General features: G+C 35.8%; 1 protein-coding gene across 3 annotated transcripts in view; it reads right to left on the reverse strand.

Annotated features, from left to right (window-relative positions):
• The window catches only part of Ddx56 (putative ATP-dependent RNA helicase DDX56), a 98,534-nt gene that overhangs the window by 34,248 nt on the left and 43,571 nt on the right, over positions 1-20,715 (reverse strand). For 2 of the 3 annotated variants that reach the window (XM_076489464.1, XM_076489463.1), the window contains exons 9-10: positions 12,567-12,677; positions 7,187-7,303 (exon numbers count right to left, since the gene is read on the reverse strand). In XM_076489464.1, the coding sequence (XP_076345579.1) occupies positions 7,187-7,303; positions 12,567-12,677 (228 nt within the window). The remainder of the gene's footprint in view (positions 1-7,186; positions 7,304-12,566; positions 12,678-20,715) is intronic. The other variant, XM_076489465.1, reaches the window with a different exon arrangement.

Consider the following 20,715-nt stretch of genomic DNA (forward strand, 5'->3'; position numbering starts at 1 on the left):
CCCACACACTCAAATGATTTCAAACCATCTGTATAAATAGAAATGGAAGGATGGTTCAAAAGAAGTTCAGGAAATAACAGACAGCATTTCCAATCATGAGTGTCTGCTTTTCTAAGATGACTTAAAGATAGGTCACATTGGGGGGCCATAAGAAGTCATGGTGGGATGGGCTAACCAGTGGATACAGCAATGTTATTCAAGGACAGACCCAATTCATCCAACTGCACCTGGATACAAAGGCCAAAAGGAGCAATGGCAGATTGTCTGTTCTGAAAAAGTATGGCCCACCAAGGAAGGAAAACACAACCCCACATGGGATGCTTTGGAAAGGAACAAAGTTTCAAAGCATATAGTAGAGACAGTTGCAAATGGTTAGGTGCTTGGAAGGTTAATGAGACTATGTATAAGCTCTGATCTGGGGAAGTGTGGAAAGTCCCACTGCACAGCCAAAGTCCTTGATGATGAATGGGGTCTAGCATCTTTAATGCTGATGTCCTGGCAGAAACATTGACTAGTGATCATAGTTGAGTTTCAGTCGAATAAGAGCATGATACATCTTTAGCATAGAACATCGATCTCCTCCCCAAATGGTGGATGTTCAGTGTTCTTGTACATTTGACCCATAGATGCTTGATATGTGGTATAATTTTCAACTTACGGTCAAAGACAAGCCCCAAGAACTTTGTCTCAGGGACCACAGGCCTTCACCAATACAGAGTTCAGGATCAGGGTGAATACCCTGTTGGCAGCAAAAGTGTATGAAAACGGTTTTAGATAGAGGAAATTAAAGCTGTTTGCTGTTGTCCACCTCAGTAAACAATTGAGGGCAGTTTGTAGCTGCCACTCAATATACCTCATGTTCAACGACTGACATGAGATATGAAAATCGTCGACATAGAGCCCATTTGCAAGAATAAGAGGAAGTTGTTCAGTGATGGCATTAATCTTTATACTGAAAAGTGTGACACTCAAAACATGGCCCTGAGGGACTCCAAGTTCCTCAAGAAAAGAATGGGAAAATGTCAAACCCACACAAACTTAGAACCTCCTGTCCAGTGGCAGTGCCAGGATATTTTAGTTGGGGGTCTGAGGTAAACTGTGGAGGGGCTTCCCAAAATGCCATGAATATGAAGTATAGATGGTAAATTATAATAATGTAAATACCAAGGTACATTTCAGAAAGCTGTGCTATTTTGAGCTGTGTTTTCAATGCAGTTTTCAGTGGAAACTTGTACTCTGATTAATAATTCATTATTACAAATTAGAAATAATCTGTTTATGAAAATATGTGTATATGTAAAAGAGGAAGCTCACCTAAATTCCACCCAAGGTAATACATAATAAAGAAAATCAAGATTAGCTTAGATTGAACATTTAATATACCATTAAGAGTAAAGCAACAAATCAAAAGAAATATAACAAAGACATAGCAGAAAAGTAAGGTCACTATCAGGCTAACTATCTTTCATCATGTTGTGTTTATAGTCAATATTACCGCAAAACAATGCACCTGTTCTGATGATTGGCAGCAAATGTGTCTAACAGTATCAATAGAGTTGTTTTGCCCTCCTGGAGTTTACTGATATGACAGCAAGGTTGCTGGTGCAGTTGTTACCACTGCTGTTGTGCAAGTATGTCTTGAGAAACTTCTCTCACAGGCAGCTGAAGTGACAGGCAGGGTCACAGCGATGCATACAAGTTTGTGGAGATCCACAAAGGCATCCTTGTATGGCTCCAGCATGGTTGCAAGCTCCAATGGTGTGGATACTTCCTGCCCCTTGTCTTTTTTCCTGGCAGTTAGCCAGTTCATCTGGTGGGCCTCCACTGAGAGGTCATCCTCTGCCACACCATAGTTTGCTGCCATTCCTAAGAGTGCTTGCTTGTCCAGAAATGTGGAGTGTTTGGGGTTCAATGCAGTTGCACCCATTAGAACACTGCAGGCAGAGGAGAATCTTCTATTCAGCTCATTAAGGATCTCGTCTATGATAGCATAGAAGGTGTGTCTCCTGGCATCTGGTGTTGGTTCATCTCTTTGGCCAGCACTAGACGCAATTATGAATTCGTCCAGGTGTCTGTAGACAGATCGCTGTCCACTTTGATGCATCATCTCAGTGCATATTCCTACTTTCTTACATATATCCTCAGCAGACTCTTCCATGAGTTTCCATGTTCACAGAGAACACAACACAGGCTAAATGCTTCATAGTTTTGACCTATACACAATACACTTATACATGCATGCTTTTCAATAAACGATAAATGAAATTAAACCTGTGAAACCTTTGGTTTATCAAGTAAAATCCCTGATGATCTGTTGTAACTTGAATGGTTATCTAATCTTCGTCAAAGCTCAAGATAGAATGGCATTACACAGGGAGCAGCAATACAGTGCACGAGTTTCAGTGCATTCAGTACGTTGCTATGGGACATAGCATGACACATACTTCCGTCTCAATGAAGACATTGCGTTCTACAGATCTAAGTCTCTTTGATGTTAATTGTTAAGCAAGAACGACGATAGTGTTTTCCATATTTTATGAATATATGTAGGTTACAATATTAGGGGAGCTCAGGGGGTTCGGCTCATTTTTGGGGGGCTCAAGCCATTGTAATTGACACAATGAGGGTCCATTTCACACTCATAGGCATCATGACGTCTTTGAGTTACCAAACTGCTGACACTAAAAACATCGGAGAGGGTTTGGAATGTATGGCTGTAACCTGCAATTAAGTGATAGTGACAGGTGGACATTGTGATGTAAATGTCAGAATGAGGACATTTGTTGGCAACATAATTCCATCTTTGCGAGTGGAAATACGTCTCACTGTAGAAACTCCTTTGTGGAGAAACCAGCGAGAATCTCAGACTTTGGGATGTTCTTCAAATACCTCTCAACAATAACTCTTCATGATTAATTCAAAGTAACACAAGGTGTAATCTCAATAGACATATCCCCAATTGCCTTTAAACACAAGAGGAGTTCATTGTTGAAATATGTACGTTTCCATGTCACCAGATTGAAGCTTCCTTACTGACTGTAGAGAGCCAGCAAGTCCCTCTAAACAAAAAAGGAAGACATATGCCTTAAAAGTTTGTCTGAAAGAGAATCGAGTATAAGAAAACGAGGTGTTACAGATGTTGAAGATTACTGCTCAGAATCTTCAAAATGTGGTTGTTTACCTATGGACTGTTCTTCACTACTTTATTTATGTTTTTATTTGGAGGATCCATAATAAAAAAACGAATATTTCAGTGCCCACTGATCCCACTCACCATAGGGGACACACTACAGTGTCAAGCAAGGAAACTGCAGCAACTCCAGGGTTTCATGAACACTACACCCAAACACCAGCATCAAATACAATGTCCACAACACCTGTTGAGAACATCCAACACTGGTACTTAGTTGACCCTAGCCTGAGTTGACCAGCCGACTGACCCAAGGGGGGCCACCCATCTACAGGAATTCAAGGCTAAAGTGGTGTGTTAAGATTGGACCCCACAGCCACCAGGATCCTCTCCTCCCCTTTATGGGTCACCACGCATGGCAAATACTTGTGTGGATGTTTAGATCCCAGGAGGTAAACCAAAAGAACAGAACCTTCCTCTGGGAGGTCACCCCACCACATGCAGGAATCCATACCAATGGAAGGAAAATGAAGATCAATATGACAAAAGTGAAAATAAAGAAACAAACGTTGTGGCTAATGTATGTGGACCATGTTACATATATACAGGAACTCCAACCACAAGTAAACAGTATTATATGTCAAGCAACCAAAATTACAAAGGAGAAGGTTAGCAAACATCCCAAACGACAGAAACTCACGAAAACCACCAAAAGAGAAAGATGTACAAAATACTGAACTTAACATTACACGGTCATGGCATTTCTTAAAGAAAAGAACAATATCTAACTGGAATTACGAGCAGAAACCTCAACTCATCTGCCTGTAAGTGTAGGGAAGAGACATCCTACATCTACAATTACAAGGAGAATACAAAATATTTGCTGAACCGTAGAAACAGTACACGTACATTCTATTGATTGTATTACAAAACAGATGAAATCACTCAAAATCAGTTATAGGAGGAAGGAAGGAACCACCTGCACTCATAATTAATGAGAAGTAAGGAATCTTTACTGACCACAACCATAAAATCATAATGTTATCCCAAAACATGTATGGAAGGAGGATTCCACATGGGCTGGTCTGTGCTCTAACCTAAAACTGTCTATCTGGTAATAAACATGCAGATGAAATGATGGGAAGGAAACCACTTTTGCCTTCCTCCCCTTCAGAATTTGTCAGGCTGATTAGTTGACAAACCAACCAGTTAATGTGGCATGGGATTAATCATGAGAAACATTTAAGAGAAAAATGTCAGAAACATGAACTTTAAAAGAAGCAGTATGTGCCACATAACACAGTAAAGAGCAATCCAGACAAATAAGCTGATCTGTTAATGGTATAAATTTCTGATCTATCAAATCCACAAGTGAGGAGAAGTAAATAATTCTTGAAGGAGGTATAGTATACAGATTATGTTCATAAAGATGCAAAGAGTATGGGAAAGGGCATAAAGGACTACATAGTCACAAAAATTAAAGAAACACTGAAGATACATGACTCAGATCTCCATCTGAGGAAATAACAAAGGAAAACAAATTTTAAGAAACTTCAAATGGAAGACATTTAATAAGGCCACTCCTTAGTTAGACATAGTTAAGTGGACAAGCCTTTGTTGAACAACCAGGTGAAGAATTGGGGAAAATGAGGGATGGAAGGGTGGGAAGAACACACCCCACATCTAACAAACCGAAAGAAGGCAGACCATTGCCATTGGTAAATAGACACGAAAGAAGATCTGTTGGATTGGGAAAGAAAAGATGCAACATGAAGTCAGTCCCTGAACTGAGTCAATGGACCTGAGAAAAATCTATCTATAAAAACTGAGTGTGATGATGACCAGATTAACGTCCGATTGAGGTTGATGGAACAGAGGCAAAGGTAAAGGAAGGTTGCAAAAGTAAAGAGGAATCCATGGTTGTGTAAGTCAGTACAGGGTCTCAAGCAGAACTAGAAATGTAGCGATTTGGATTAGGGAGCCTGGAAAGGAGTCAAATAGGAAGGTAAAAATAGATGTAATACCTCCTTGAATCTTGACTGTGTTCATTCCCATGAGACCAAAAGGAAGGAAGTTCAGGATTCCAGCAATGTGAGGTGTTCCTATCAGAGAAGTCACCCACCACAAGTCCTGTTGATCAAGGGACCACTCAATAGGGAGATTCTTGGTAGATCATGATAAATGATTCACAACTAGATTAACACTCCTACGAAAAGACGTTTCTAGTCCTGATTTCTCCAAGCCTGTTCCCCTGGCTGTGGTTTCGCTAGATAGTAGATAGGGACAGTGGGAATCTCATTAATCCATTCATTAATGGATTTAAATGGCAATTTCATTTAAATACAAAATTATTAGCCTAATATTAATAACCTTTCAAGTTGCTCTGGGGCCTATTAGGCCCCACTTTTTGTAGGAGTGTTAAAAGGTGCTAGGAATATGGCAAGCTAACACCAACATCTAGTAACTGTGGGACCAGTAAAAGAAACTCAGAGTCTCAAAGCACAAGCATCTGGGTTTGGTACCCACTCGCTTCATTATAAAAGTGACCACTGTGTATCATAACCACCCTTATGTGTATCAACTCGTGCCGTTTGATTTGATCTGAATTTGAATGAATTATATTCATGTTCACATCTGCCCAACGTCTTCCTTTCAGGACAGGTCCCGGCCTTTCTTTCCCCTGCTGCCTTTGCCTCCACCAAAAACAACATTTAGAGAGACATCCTCCACCCAAAAGTCAAGAATAATAACAATAATTAATTTATTAAATAAAATAATAATAAAAAAAACAAACTACCACTTAATCTTAATAACAATCCACGAAAGGGGACGAAGAGGAACCACAACGTTCCTGAACACCCCGGTTGGAGAGAGAACTCTTCTGATTTCTCTCTCTCTAAACTGAACCCCTGCCACGTTAGTTTAGTTAGTTTAGATAACCACCCTCCTCCACAGGAGAAAAATGAAATGAGACATAGCTGACAAACAAGCACAAGTTCAAGAATGATATGAAGAGAACTCCTCAACCAAGCAGAGATTAGAAATATCCCAAGATGTAAGCACATTAACCATGTAGATTATTCTGTGAACAGATGTAAATATGGACAAAGTGAAATAAGTGGAATTCCTACTGCAATCTAGTCCAGGAAGGGTAAAAGATTGGTCCAGGGAATCCAAGTAAAAATTGACTGATGAGTGTCCACTGAAGGGAAAAGATATGAGCTAAAAAACCCATGGGAATAGAGCTTTCCAGGAAGCCCACATAAGTTGAAAAGAAAAAGAAATCACCAGCCAATATATGAGCATAGGTCTCTGTGAATTAAGGACTGTACCTCTTCTGCAAATAAAATCAAAACCAATTCCTAGGAAGTCATACCAGTAGCAGGAACTACTGTAACTAATACACTAAAGTGCAAATTCACACAAAATTCTCATATAATATGGTAACAAACAAATGCAAAAGAAATATTACTGAAATAATTGAATGAAACAGAAAAGAAAACTGTTGACAAAAAATTTGCTAAACAAAGTCTAAACAAAGCTGTGCCAATCAAGAAAGTGAGGATTGAGCAAAAATAAAAGATTGAGTTAGATGCACCTTTATATATGGTGCAAGACTATCTGTGGAATGTAGTTGCATGATACGTACATTTTTGATAGTGGTGTGAAATTGGAAGTGTACATAGACTGATGCAAGAAGCACGAAATTTTATTTAGCAATACTTAGAGCACAAAAAGAAGATTAGGTAGCTTTCAGTGAAAGGAGGCATGGTCATATTGGAAGTCTCCAGTTTCTTTTATAGTTATTGGATTGATAACAGCAATGCAGTACTTCCAAAAGATGATTCTTTTCAAATGTGGGTTTAAATTAGTCTACATAATATTCTTATGATAAAACCAAACAAATGAAAAACTGTTGCTGTATACAAAAAAAAAATGCAGTAATAAATTTTTCTGCACACAACAAATGATATTCACCAAATCTTAAAAAAAAATAAAAGAAAAAAACCTTTAAATTCATATTAAATAAAGTTGGAGAACTTTTAATTTACTAACCTGCCCACTCTGTGAATATAAGCATCTACATTTGGAGGAAAGTCAAAATTAATTACATTAGAGACGAACTGGAAGTCAATTCCACGAGAAACTCCATATTCTTGATCTTTTCTCAACCTAGAGTACAAATGATTTCAAAACAGAAGAATAGAAAAATAGAATTTGCAATCAAAGAAGAAATATGTAGCACTTTATGAGAAACAGATGAAAAAAAAAAAGGCAAAAGACAAATTACTTGCTGGTTGTTTCAAAACAAGTGACCACCAGAATTAAGACAAAATTCAACAAACTTAGTTTATTTTGGTATATTTCTCTTCTCCATAATGTAGCAGTATGGCTGGACAATTTAAAGATGAACAGCAAGGAGAAAACCTTATAGCAAATCACAACACGTAAAGGTGTTACAGAAGAGAAACTACATCATTGAAAAACACGGCTATAGAAAAGTGCAAGTGAAATTCTGATCCAGACAAACATAATTAACAAAGAGAAGCTAATAGCTAAAATTACTTGGAAAAAAGTCCAAACATGAGACAAATCAAATGAAACTGAAAATGGGTCAAAATACACAGACCTCTCTAATGGGTGAGAAACAAAAAACTGATGGTGAAAACTATACATGTGAAAACAGCTGATTTGGGTTGAGAAAATTTTTTATCCAGTGCAGCAAACAACGTTTTCACCTTCTTCTGTGTTCACAAAGAAAGAAAGAGGTAACTGATTGATAGCTGACCACATGTTTGAAGGGGGTTGTGTAATTGATTGAAGGAATGTAGAGGGTGTGCTAAGATGTTTGATTATATTTATTAATATAGGTGTAAAGGTGTTCCTTTGTATTGGTTTATTTTTGGCTGGATTGTTGTACAAGTAAGGCTTCTTTAATTTTGCATTTGTTTATGTTTATTTAGTATTTGGGTGTTTTCTATGGTTATGCAGTGTTCAAAAACGTGTGAAGGTGACTTGTGTTTTTTAAATCTGGTTTCCATTTTTCTACTTGTTTCCCCAGTATAGAAGTCGTGGCAGTTATCACATTGTATTTTATAAATAATGTTGGTGTGGTGTTTGTCAGTAGTTTTTACACAATATAGACCTTTGTTTTGTGCCTGGTTTTTGAATAAATTTGGTATTAACTGGAATGTCATATTTTGTTACTAGTTTTTGTCAAGTGTTGGTTATTTTTCTGCTGATGTGAGGAATATATGGTATGCAGCAGTATATGGTTTGGTCATTTTTTATTTCGTGAGATATATTTACTTTTGTTGGTTGATTTTGCTTTTCGTCTAGGTGTGTGCGTATAATGTTTTCTAAGGTTTGTGGAGGAAACTTATTGATGTTGATGAAGTATTGTTTTATTTTGTCTAATTGGTCATTAATTTTATCTGGTGACCATAGTTTTATGGCTGTGTTTCTTTGGTTTCTTAGTATGTTGAGTTTTTGTTTTGTTTCATGTGCTGAGTCCCAAGGAATGTATAATCCAGTAATGGTTATTTTTTGGTGAATTTCTGTTTTAAATTGTGTGTTGGTTCTTGTAATTTTGAGGTTAAGAAATGATATTTGATTGCTTCCTTCTTGTTCACATGTGAAGTTGATGTTGGGATGTATAGCATTAATGTGATTGAAAAAATTAAGTGTGTGTTCTGTAGATGTGAATCCCGCAATCGTGTCACCTACATATCTGTACAAGTATAGTGGTGGATGTAATGCTGTGTTAATTGCTTGTTTCAACTTGTGTCATAAAAATATTGGCTAGAACTGGTGATACTGGGTTGCCCATGCTTAGGCCATTTGTTTGTATATAGTTGTGGTTGTTGAACATGAAGTTTGTCTTCATCGTGGTGAATTCTATGAGGGTTGCTAATTGGTTGCTGGGAATGTCTATAGTTGGGTTAGGGTCTCAGATATGGAGTTGTAAATCTATCTTGCAGGCTTCAGTGGTTGGAACTTCTGTAAAGAGGGATATAACATCAAAACTAGCCATTAAGGCTTTATGATTAAGTTGATTAAGATTAGACTTGAAATTAAGAGTCTTTGATGAATGAGCTGGCTGATGTTACATATTTGCAGAATGCCCATGCTATGTATTTACCAAGATTGTAATTAAACAATTCATATGTGGACATTATTGGTCGTAATGGACAATCTGATTTATGAGGTTTGGGGATGCTGTATATTTGTGGTGCGAATGAGTCGGTTTTACGTAGGTAGGAATAAAGTGTTTGTGAAATTGTGTTGGCTTTTTTCATTTTTAGTAGTATTTCATTTAGTTGCGTTTCGTGTGTCTTCATTAGATTTGTGTGTATTGGTTTAAATTTGTTCGTGTCTGATAGGATGTTCTTCATTTTTTGGATGTATTCATTCATTTTCATTATAACTATAGCATCACCTTTATCTGCTTTTAGAATTTTTATATTTTTGTCTTGTTTTAGGTTTTAAATGGAATTAAATGTCTCTTTTTGTAAGATTGTTGTTTAGCTTTCTGTTTTGTGAAATTATGTTGATGGTTTTGTGAGAAAATTCTTTGAAAAATCGTTTAAGATGTTTTTAGGAGTTTCTGGAAAATATTAATTTTTAATTTTTTCTGGGAAGTTTGCTGATGGATGTCAATAAGAATTGTTGAAGTTGTCTTCTTTCTGTTGGTTGTTTTCTTGCTTTTGTTTTCTGTGGAAAGTATCACAAGTCTCCTGGCTAGGTCTTCTGAACATGTTTTAATTTCTATGGTTGGAATGTACCTAGGTGGTATTGCAAAGTTGAGTCCTTTGTTAAGTAGATGTATCAACACTAGGAATGACAGGGACAAAAAGATCTGCCACAACAAAAAACTAAAGAAACTGAGTTGCTAAACACAAGACCCTTACCTATCTATACACATTCCCAGCAACCAATTAGCAACCCTCATAGAATTCACCAAGATGAAGACAAATTTCATGTTCAACAACCACAACTATATACAAACAAATGGCCTAAGCATGGGCAACCCAGTGTCACCAGTTCCAGCTAATATTTTTATGACACAAGTTGAAACACAAGCAATTAACACAACATTACATCCATCACTACACTGGTACAGATATGTAGACGACACAATTGCGGGATTCACATCTACAGAACACACACTTAATTTTTTCAAATCACATTAACTCTATACATCCCAACATTAACTTCACATGTGAACAGGAAGAAAGCAATCAAATATCATTTCTTAACCTCAAACTTACAAGAACCAATACACAATTTAAAACAGAAATCCACTGAAAAATCACCCATAATAGACTATACATTCCTTGGGACTCAGCACATGAAACAAAACAAAAACTCAACATACTAAGAAACCAAATAAACACAGCCATAAAACTATGATCACCAGATGAAATTAACAATGAATTAGACAAAATAAGAAATACTTCATCAACATCAATAAGTTTCCTCCACAAACATTAGAAAACATTATACGCACACACTTAGACAAAAGTAAATATATCCCATGAAATAAAAAATGACCAAACCATATACTGCTGCATACCATATATTACATACATCAGCAGAAAAATAACCAACATTTGGCAAAAACTAGTAATAAAATATGCCATTCCAGTTAATACCAAATTTATTCAAAAACCAGGCACAAAACTGAGGTCTATACTATGTAAAAACTACACTGACAAACACCACACCAACATTATTTATAAAATACAATGTGTTAACTGCCACAACTTCTATATTGGAGAAACAAGTAGAAAAATGGAAACCAGATTCAGAGAACACAAAAAGTCACCTTCACACGTTTTCGAACACTGCAATTTAAATAAACACAACACAACCATAAAAACACCCAAATACTAAATAAAGAAAGAAACAAAAACAAACACAAAATTAAAGAAGCCTTACTTATACAACAACTGAAGCCCAAAATAAACCAATACAAAGGAACACCTTTATATCTATATTAATAAATATAATCAAACATCTAAGCACGCCTTCTACATTCCTACACTCAATTACACAACCCCCTTTAAACATGTGGTCAGCTATAGGTCAGTTACCTTTCTTTCTTTGTGAATCTGACGATGACTGAAGACAGTCAAAACGCTGTTCGCTCCTCTGCATAAAAAATTTTCTCAATCCAAACTAGCTGTTTTTACAATAATTTTTCTCTACAAATGGGTTTTGTCTTCATCACTGAAGGTGAAAAACTTAAATAGTTAGGAAATTAATGGAATGCAACTCAATCTTGGACACAGACTACATCAGTAAGGTCTAAAGAGTGTTCAAAATTATGATATTGGTAAAAGATTAATTGTAGTAGTCAACAAAAAACCCTGGTTTATGATGATAAAATAGAGATTAAGTACAAAATCTCAAATGAGAAGTAAAAGAATGAAGAATCTGGGTAAGCTGATGATAGGTCTTGCATAGTGTCATTGATGCTTAGAATTTTATTCAAATCACTGTTCATACCATGAGAGTAATTCAAGAAAAGGCTTCTGCATTTGTACATGGAGGAAATCCATAAATTATAGATACAGAAAATTAACAGGTACCATTATAGGTGGTACCTTCTTGAAACCTAATCCCATAAAGTATGAAAAAAAGAATAAAATCTACTTTTTAACCCTGTTGCTGCATTTTGCAACTAAAGTAGCTTAAAGTTTTTCTTTGCTTTATGTGTACAAGTCAATAAAAGTCCACAAAGAAAGAGAAATTTGTCCAGTATCATGTGAGATGCTTTATGTTTAGCAACTGTTACATAGTAAAAGGACAAATTTCTCCTTCTTTGTGGACTTTTGTCAACTTACAAACTTCAATTAAAGGGGAAGAAAATTTTTAGGTGACTTTAGTCACAAAATGCAGCATAAGAATTAAACTATAGACTGACCAAAAGCAAAAATCATAATATATTTGACAGTGAACAGCCTGTTTAGAATGCTTGGAAATACAAAACTAGTTATCACTATATTTTGTTTGATATTCAAAATTAGGAAAAAATTTTGATGTAATCTGCAAATTCTGGGTCTGAATCACTGTACTCACATAGTTAGCACTACTTCTCTAGCAGCTGCGATTTTGAGAATGTTTATTCCCGACTCATTCAAACTGTATTAAAACACAAAAATTTGCTCGAAATTTTTTATATTGCCTACATGTACTTAAATTCAAAAAGAATTTTAGTTCGTTGAATAAAACAATACCAAACCAAAAATGGATGTAATTTCTAACAAAACAAAAGACAATTACGAAGATATTGTAAAAATTATGTTTGTATTTGACTTATCCAATACCTATATTGTTATATCTGTAACTTGCATATAGAATATTGAAAAGAACATTTAACTAAAGCAAAATATAAAAAACACACAAAGAAAACATTACTGTTATCACATACCTTTTTAGCTTGCAATTCATATTCTTTGGAGATGTTCCTTCACCTGGTTTTTCATCAGAGGCAATAATAATGTCATAAAACCCTTCATTAAACTGAGCAACAATATGACATCTGGAAATATTCATAGTTAAACTATGAGACTATTGCAACCACAAGTAAACAAAAAAAACTTAAACAATTTGAGTTTCAGGGTAGAAATGCATGTAAAAGTGAAATAATGACTAAAAATACAAAAACTAAATTCTAGTTGTATTAACTTTCATATGTTTTACAAGATATTAATCAGTGAATGTATATGAAAGTTTTTATCATTTTCACTTTCATAAAATATGTATTTTACTTCATTTCAAAATCAAATACCTTATCGTGGTAACCAAATACAATGATTAGTTTATTAGTTTAAAAATAAAAAATTCAATAATACTTTACCATATTTGCACAAAGAGTCAAATTGTACAAGTCACAACCTTTTGTAGAGGGAGAAATTGTCAGTCTATATTAGACTGACAATGCCAATTCACAAACATAGCCCATGTACAAATACACATGTACCTACTGATTTTCTGTATACAACAGACTTATGCATTCATATTCTGTTAATAGTCTACCAATTAGAGAGATTTTCCAAACATGTGGTAAATATACATATAATACTAAAATGGTGTCAGAAGCTTCAAACAACTGTGGAGGTATTGCCAAAAAGTGATACACAAAAATTTAAAAGATGAATAATGCTATGGTTAGGAAAATTCAATGTTATTTTAAATCTTAATAAAAATGAGAGATACATATGTATTATTTTGCATCAAACAATTCTAAACATAAAAGAGAAAAATTAAGTTATGTAAAACATTCTGAAGCTTCATTCCTTATTTGTTTGACCTTTTCACTGCATAGCTTGGAAATATCTACAAACACTTATACCCTCTGACTGGAAAATCTGGATCTACTCCATGGCTACCCTCTACTGTGACATGTGGAAACATTGTTCTGTACTTGAAACAATCAAATGTGTGTGTGTGCTGCCATTTGTATTCTATGCCACGAAACCTGGATGTTTACGTGCCTTACCATAAAACTGCCCATTCTGGATCAACATATAGAGTATGAATCTGCATAGATAGCCTATTTATATCTTAGATGCTGTTATCCAAATAATCTCATTTTGTAACTGTTTTACCCTCTTATTGACTTGGTTTTGCCCATATTTATACCATTTACTGAAGAACATTTATCTTGTTATTTTCCTCAACTGTTTAAAACTTTATTTTCTATATATTACTAATACTCCTTGAAAACTGTATTGGATAATGAAAAATAATGATTTATTTCAATACTAAAAACAACAAAGGGTCAAATTTGTACTTTCATTGTTGGTGGATAATTGAAAAATCTTTTGGTAAGTCAGCCTGAAAATTAATTTCATAATAAAAAGGTTAAGACATCTTTCATGGTACTTTTTGCTACTCATTTAGTTGGAAAAATGAAAAACTGAGCTTCAAAAGCCAGAGAGCTCCAGCTCAAAACAAATAAAAATGAAAAAAAGACTTCATAAAATATTGATACATTTCAAAAAGTATTTGTTTTTACCACAACATTACAGTTTTTCAATGTTAAGAATAAAACATACATTAAGAAAACTTAATTATAAATCATTATCAAGATAAAAAGTGTGACATTTTTCTTTTAAAACTAATCAAATACACCTGGAATTCCAAAAACTTAATATTCATCACAAAAAAAAAATAAACTGTAAAATTTATATTGTTTGGATGTATTAAACCTAAACTGGTAATTTTAATTCAGTTTTCTCTGCCATTTACAAGATAAGAGAATTTCTGGGTTGATGGATTCCATCAAAGATGCTCAAGAATAAGACTTACTCTTTGCTCACCAACAAAAAGTTACATAAATAGAAACTTCAATATTGGTATCTGGGATATGAGATGAATATGGTTGGTTGGTTGATTCGGTGTTTTATGACACAAAGTAGCTAGGCTATATGCACCAAACATCCAGTAAAAAGTTAAAATTAAAGTAAATTTAGTAAAATTCATAAAGGGAAATTAAGGTAAAACAAAACAAAGTTTAAAAAAAACATAAATAGCATAAAACCAATGTTTGCATTTAGTCTACAATGTTAAGAGAAAAACTACAGTAATACAATTTGTAAAGGACTTTCTTTAGCATAACTTTAAATATCATAGCTCGTCAGCAAAACTAACAGGTAAGTACAAAAACCACCATCAGTCATCTGAAGTTGGTCTTTCCAGTCTTGGTTTTAAGATATTTAATGTTATGTCCATTTTATAATTTCAAATTGAACTAGATAGACTGTGATTCTTAAAAGGGAATTGCATTACAAAACTAAAATGGCATTAAAATATTAATGGCCTTTAAAAAACTAAAAACTTTCCATGGTGGACAGTGTCATCATCACCAACAATACTGTCTAACATTATGGACAAACCTTGGGAGAGAACATGTTTAAAATGGTACTGTCATTGAGATTTATAATGATGGCAAGAAAGTAAAATTTGGCTTATTGTGACCTGAGTGTTATGCAGACAATACATTGGTGCATCAGTTTCAGATAAAAGAAAACGATGAGTTAAAAACTGACCAATGTGTAGTATAGTTAGAGCAAATTCCTTTTTCTGATCCTTAAGAAAGCAAGACAGCCAAAGTCCAAAGGGTTTTATTTGGAAAAGCTTCTTTTCCCATTGCTCACAAAGTTTACTTCCAATTGGTATGGAGCCAAGCCTAAAATATAGGACCATAGTCCATGTATGGAACAACCACAATGGTAATAGTGCCAGAGAAGATAGATTTAGCTGCCGTGTCTGCAAGTTCATTCCCGCGAATACCAACGTGGCCTGGTATCCAGAAAAGCAGGATAGAAGTAAATGTTAAAAAGAAATGGGCCAGTCGGTTTTAAATATCAGTGAGAATTAACATGAATCAATTCCAGGGCCAGTAGAGAACTAAGCGAGTCAGTATAAATAGTGCAGTTTGAGTACTGCTTAGCTTCTATGTGATCCAAGGCAAGAGAAATGGCGTACAGTTCAGTAGTGAACACAGAAGCTGTAGAGGGGATTCTGCGCACAACCGCTGAACCACAACAAACCATGGCAGAGCCCACACAGTCACTAGATTTCAAACAATCTGTATAAATAGGAATGGAAGGATGGTTCGAAAGATATTCAGCAAATAATAGACAATGCTTCCAATCATGGAGTGTCTGCTTTTCTCAGATGACTTAAAGATAGGTCAAATTTGAGGATGGTAAGAAGCCATGGTGGGATGGGCTAATCAGTGGATACAGCAATGTCAACTCATCCAACTGTGTCTAGATATGAAGGCAAAAAAGAGCAATGGCAGATCGTCTGTTCTTAAAAAGTATAGTACACCAAGGAAGGAAAACACAACCCCCAAGTAGGATGCTTTGACAAGGAAAAAATTTGTAGCATATAGTAAAGACAGGTGCAAAAGGCAGAGATGGAAAAAAGGTTCATGAAACTGAATTAGGAAAGTGCAGAAAGCCCCATTGCAGAGCAGAAGTCCTTCACGATAAATAGGGGTCCAGCATCTTTAAGGCCGAGGCCCTGACAGAGGCATAGGCCAGTGATCCATTGTTGAGTTTTGATCAAGTAAGAGCATGATATATCTTTAGCACAAAACATTACTCATTACTTTTCACTGTTCATTACTCATAGCTGCTTGATGTATGGTATAAAGGTCAGCTTACGGTCAAAGACAAGCCCCAAGGACTTTGTCTCAAGGACCACAGGTAGCACAACTTCATCAATACAGAGTTCAGGATCAGGGTGAATACCCCGTTGGTGGCAAAAGTGCATGCAAATGGTTTTAGAGAGAGAGAGAGAAAAGTTAGACATTTGCCGTGGTCCACTTCAATAAATGATTGAGAGCAGTCTGTAGCTGCTGTTCAATGTACCTCATGTTCAATGACTGACATGAGATGTGAAAGTCGTTGATTTAGAGCCCATTTGCAACAGTAAGAGGGAGTTTTTCAGTGATAACATTAATCTTTATACTGAAAAGTGTGACACTCAAAACACTCCTGAGGGACTCCCAGTTCCTGTATAAAAGAACGAGAAAGTGTCAAACCCACAAGAACTTGGAATCTTGTGTCCATTAAATTATTTTTAATAAAAGTAAGCAATGGCCACATTACCCATATTTATGGAGGTCTTGCAAAATGCCATACCTCCATGTTGTATCATAAGCCTTTTCAATGTCAAAGAATACTGATACAAGATGTCTTTTGAGAAAAGCTTCTCCAAGTGACATTTCAAGCCAAATCAGGTGGTCTACGGTGAAGCACCGTCTTTGTAACCCACACTGGGTGGATGACAGGAGGTTGTTTGGTTCCTCGAACCAAACCAAAGAAGACGAGCATTAACCATCCTCTCTAAGGTCTTACAGAGACAGCTGGTCAAAGCAATTGGATTGTAGTTTGAAGAAATCTTGGGATCCTTCAAAGGCTTAGAATAAGGTAGGACAATAGCCTGGTACCAGGCATCAGGAAAAACATTCTCCTGCCAGATCTGGTTAAAAACAACCAGAAGGATAACAAGAGAAGCAGGAGATAGATGGCGCAAGCATGTCATAGTGTATATCATGAGGTCCAAATGATGTACTGCCAGACCGATGAAGAGCCAGTTTGAATTCCACCAGTGTAAAGGGAAGATTATAGTCATAGAGACAATCCGCTTGAAAGAAAAGAAGTGAACACTCTGCCAGAGTTCTGATGGCCATGAATGTGGAAGAACAAGCAGAAGTGCTAGATACCTGGCAATAGTTTTCACCTAGTATCGGCGATGCTCCGGTCATCAGTTACTTCCTGGCCATCAGAGAGCAAGATTGAGAGGGGGACAGAATTATATTGCCCACTGACCTTTCAAATCTTGTCCCATATAACTTTGGAACTGGTGGTAAAAGATATGCTAGTTTTGAACTTATTCCAAGATTCCTTCTGGCTTGGATGTCTTACTCACCGAGCATGTGCGTAGGCTTCCTGGATAGAGATGTGGTTCGAGAGAGTGGGATATATGCAAAAAGTATCCCAGGCTCGATTTGGAGCCTTCTGTGCCATGTGGTAGGCAGGATTCCACCATGGAAGAAAATATCATGGAAAACGGGTCGAGGTTTTAGGAATACATTGAGCAGCTGCTTGTACAATACAGTTAGTTACTACTGCCACACAGTCGTCTATTGATAGCAAGATCAGGTTTTGCAATAGCAGTGAAAGAGGGCCAGTTTGCATGATCCAGCTTCCACTAGAGCACACAGGTCAGGTGGCATCTACCATGCCCAGTCTCTCAAAATTATAGGAAAATGATCACTTCCTTGTGGATTATTGTCAACCATCCACGGAAAATGGGAGAATAAAGAAGGGGAGTAAACTAAGAGATCAATAGCAGTAAAGGAGTGACTAGGTGCATGAAAATAAGTGTAAAAACCAGTGTTGAAAAGAGAAAGGTTGTGAGAGCATACACTCTAAGGAGCAACCCCTCCTATCAATATCAGCACTTTGCCAGATGGGGGTGATGTACATTAAAGTCTCCCAAGATTAAAAAAGTTGATGGCAAAGTCTGATTAATGATAGGTCTCTCTAGGCAACAAGAAGAGAAAAAATAGCAATGGTATGACCCGACAAAACACGGATGGCTATGGCCTCCAAGGGTGTGTTCAGTGGCAAAGATAGGGTGGGCACATGCTGATCAACCAACAGTGCCACTTGTCCATGCACCTGTCTATCACACAGCCTGTCACTTCTGTACAAAGAAAACTACCAAAAGGTGACTGTATTGGCAGGTTTCAGAAATGCATCCTGAAAGGAAAACTTATAGGATGGTACGAAACAGTGTTTTAATGTCATCCAGATTAGAATGTAAACCTCGACAGTTCCATTGTATCAAGGTGGCCATTTTTATTTATGTGTAGGTGAATTGGGTGAAGAACCTTTTTGTTTATGACCATATCTTTTTCCTTACTGTCCTTATTTGGGGGAGGTCTATCGACCTCCATGGATCCTGCTCTGGGTTAAATGGGCAGGTCTTTGCTATTAGAAGAGGATTCCAGTGAATGAGGAAGTAAACAAATGATCGTTTTGCATCTTGGGGTGGAAGAAGAAGATTTATCCGAGGAAATGCCTGTACCCAGAACTAAAAAAGTGGATCTTGAGATTTGTTGAAACATATATAAGGAACAGAGATGGGTGTTGAAGTTGTTTCATTAACTTTTTTAACAATGGAAGTCAAAAGACTTTTCATTTGGTTCAAGAATGATTCTTTTTGAGGCACAGAGATCCATCTGCACATCCACTGTAGTAGTAGAATGAAGTGCAGCAGCATACGTCCAAGATGAAGTGGTGGACAGCAACTTTCAATCCTCGTGATAAGTAATGTTATAAATCATTTTCAAAAGCTGCATCTCTTTCTCTTCCAACCATTTAGGGCAAGAACAAAAGTAGGACAGGTGAGAGCCATTGTATTTGAGACAATGATGGTTCGTTTCACACTCATAGTGTCGTGGTCTTTGCTACCACAACAACCACACATCAAGGAACCATGACATCACATCAAGTGACCGAACTGAAAACAGAGATGGTTTTGAATGTATGATCGTACCCTGCAATTAAGATAACCTGCCTTGATTGTGTTAAAAAATATAAAACAATAAATCAAATATGCCCATAAAAACAGGGATTCTTAGTATTTATGCATACCTGAACTCATTTACACTAAAATAAAAATCCAAGATGTCTTCCTGCAAGTTTCAACGAGTCTCAAAAGAATTGAAATAGCTTTCAAATGTGCATTTCGAAAGAAAAAATACAAGATAAAAAATATTCCAACACTCTCATGACTTGGTTTGTTTTGAATTTCGCGCAAAGCTACTCGAGGGCTATCTACTCTAGCCATCCCTAATTTAGCAGTGTAAGACTAGAGGGAAGACAGCTCATCATCACTACCCACCACCACCTCTTCGGCTATTCTTTCACCAACAAATAGTGGAATTGAGTGTCACATTATAATGCCCCCATGGCTGAAAGGGTGAGCATGTTTGGTGTAATGGGGATTGAAACCTGCGACCCTTGGATTATGAGTCAAGTGCCTTAACTACCTGACTATACCAGACCTGCAACAATTTACTCAACTTTGTAATTAAGGCAAAAAAAAATGTCAGAAAAATTCCTTTAATGTTCAAAGCAACAAAATATGATCACCATAAACCAAGCAATTTTTGTTAGCAGTTCACATACAGAAAACTATGCAGCAACTTGTAAGATTTATGTGAAGAAGAAACTACTCTATTTGCTGTAAACATATCACAGCAATGTAGTAAAAGTTGATTAGCAAACAATCTTAAAATTCAGAAAGAGAGTGAGAGTGGAAGAGTTTCTTGTGCACTTGACAAATTTATTCATATATCAAATGAAAAAGGTAGCAGGTTTAGGTATTTGACTGATTGTATCATAATTACATAGTCGATGTCTGTAATTGATTGGCAATTGCAGTGTGTTTCTGATGTTAGAAAATTCCGAAAGAACGAAACTGAAATTCAAACACATCATACGACATTCTAAAATGAAGATTAAGCATAACAAAAATAATTAATTTTCAAATGTAGTTAAAACTTGTTTAATATACAAATTGAAAAATAAACTGTTTTCTTCTCAACTTTATTAATACACATTGATAAAGAAGTTTAATCAAATTTTAATTGTAACATTGTAAAACGTTGCAACAAGTGCGAAAGAGGCAGATACAGAAGTGAAGGGTTAAATGCATAATAATAAAAAATTATTTTGAAACAGTTCAAAAAAAAAGTTCAAATTATTTGATAAAACAAATACATCATTTCTAATATAAACTACATTTCTTTTGAAGAATGTTATTTATCATAATTAAAAAATCTCCTACAAAAACAAAATTAGTTTAATACTCATTTGAAAACTGGCTTTGTAAAATTAGTATAATGGAATAAGTGACCCTATTTGTGACACTAATGATAAAGTTAATATTTTGTGAGAAACAATACCAAACACAATGTGCTTTAATATCTAGTGGAAAAGTATTTAAACTGATAAGAAACAAAATAATTTTGTAGTTTTTATCATTTT

Source organism: Tachypleus tridentatus, chromosome 2 (assembly GCF_004210375.1).
Source record: "Tachypleus tridentatus isolate NWPU-2018 chromosome 2, ASM421037v1, whole genome shotgun sequence".
Classification (NCBI taxonomy): Eukaryota; Metazoa; Arthropoda; class Merostomata; order Xiphosura; family Limulidae; genus Tachypleus; species Tachypleus tridentatus.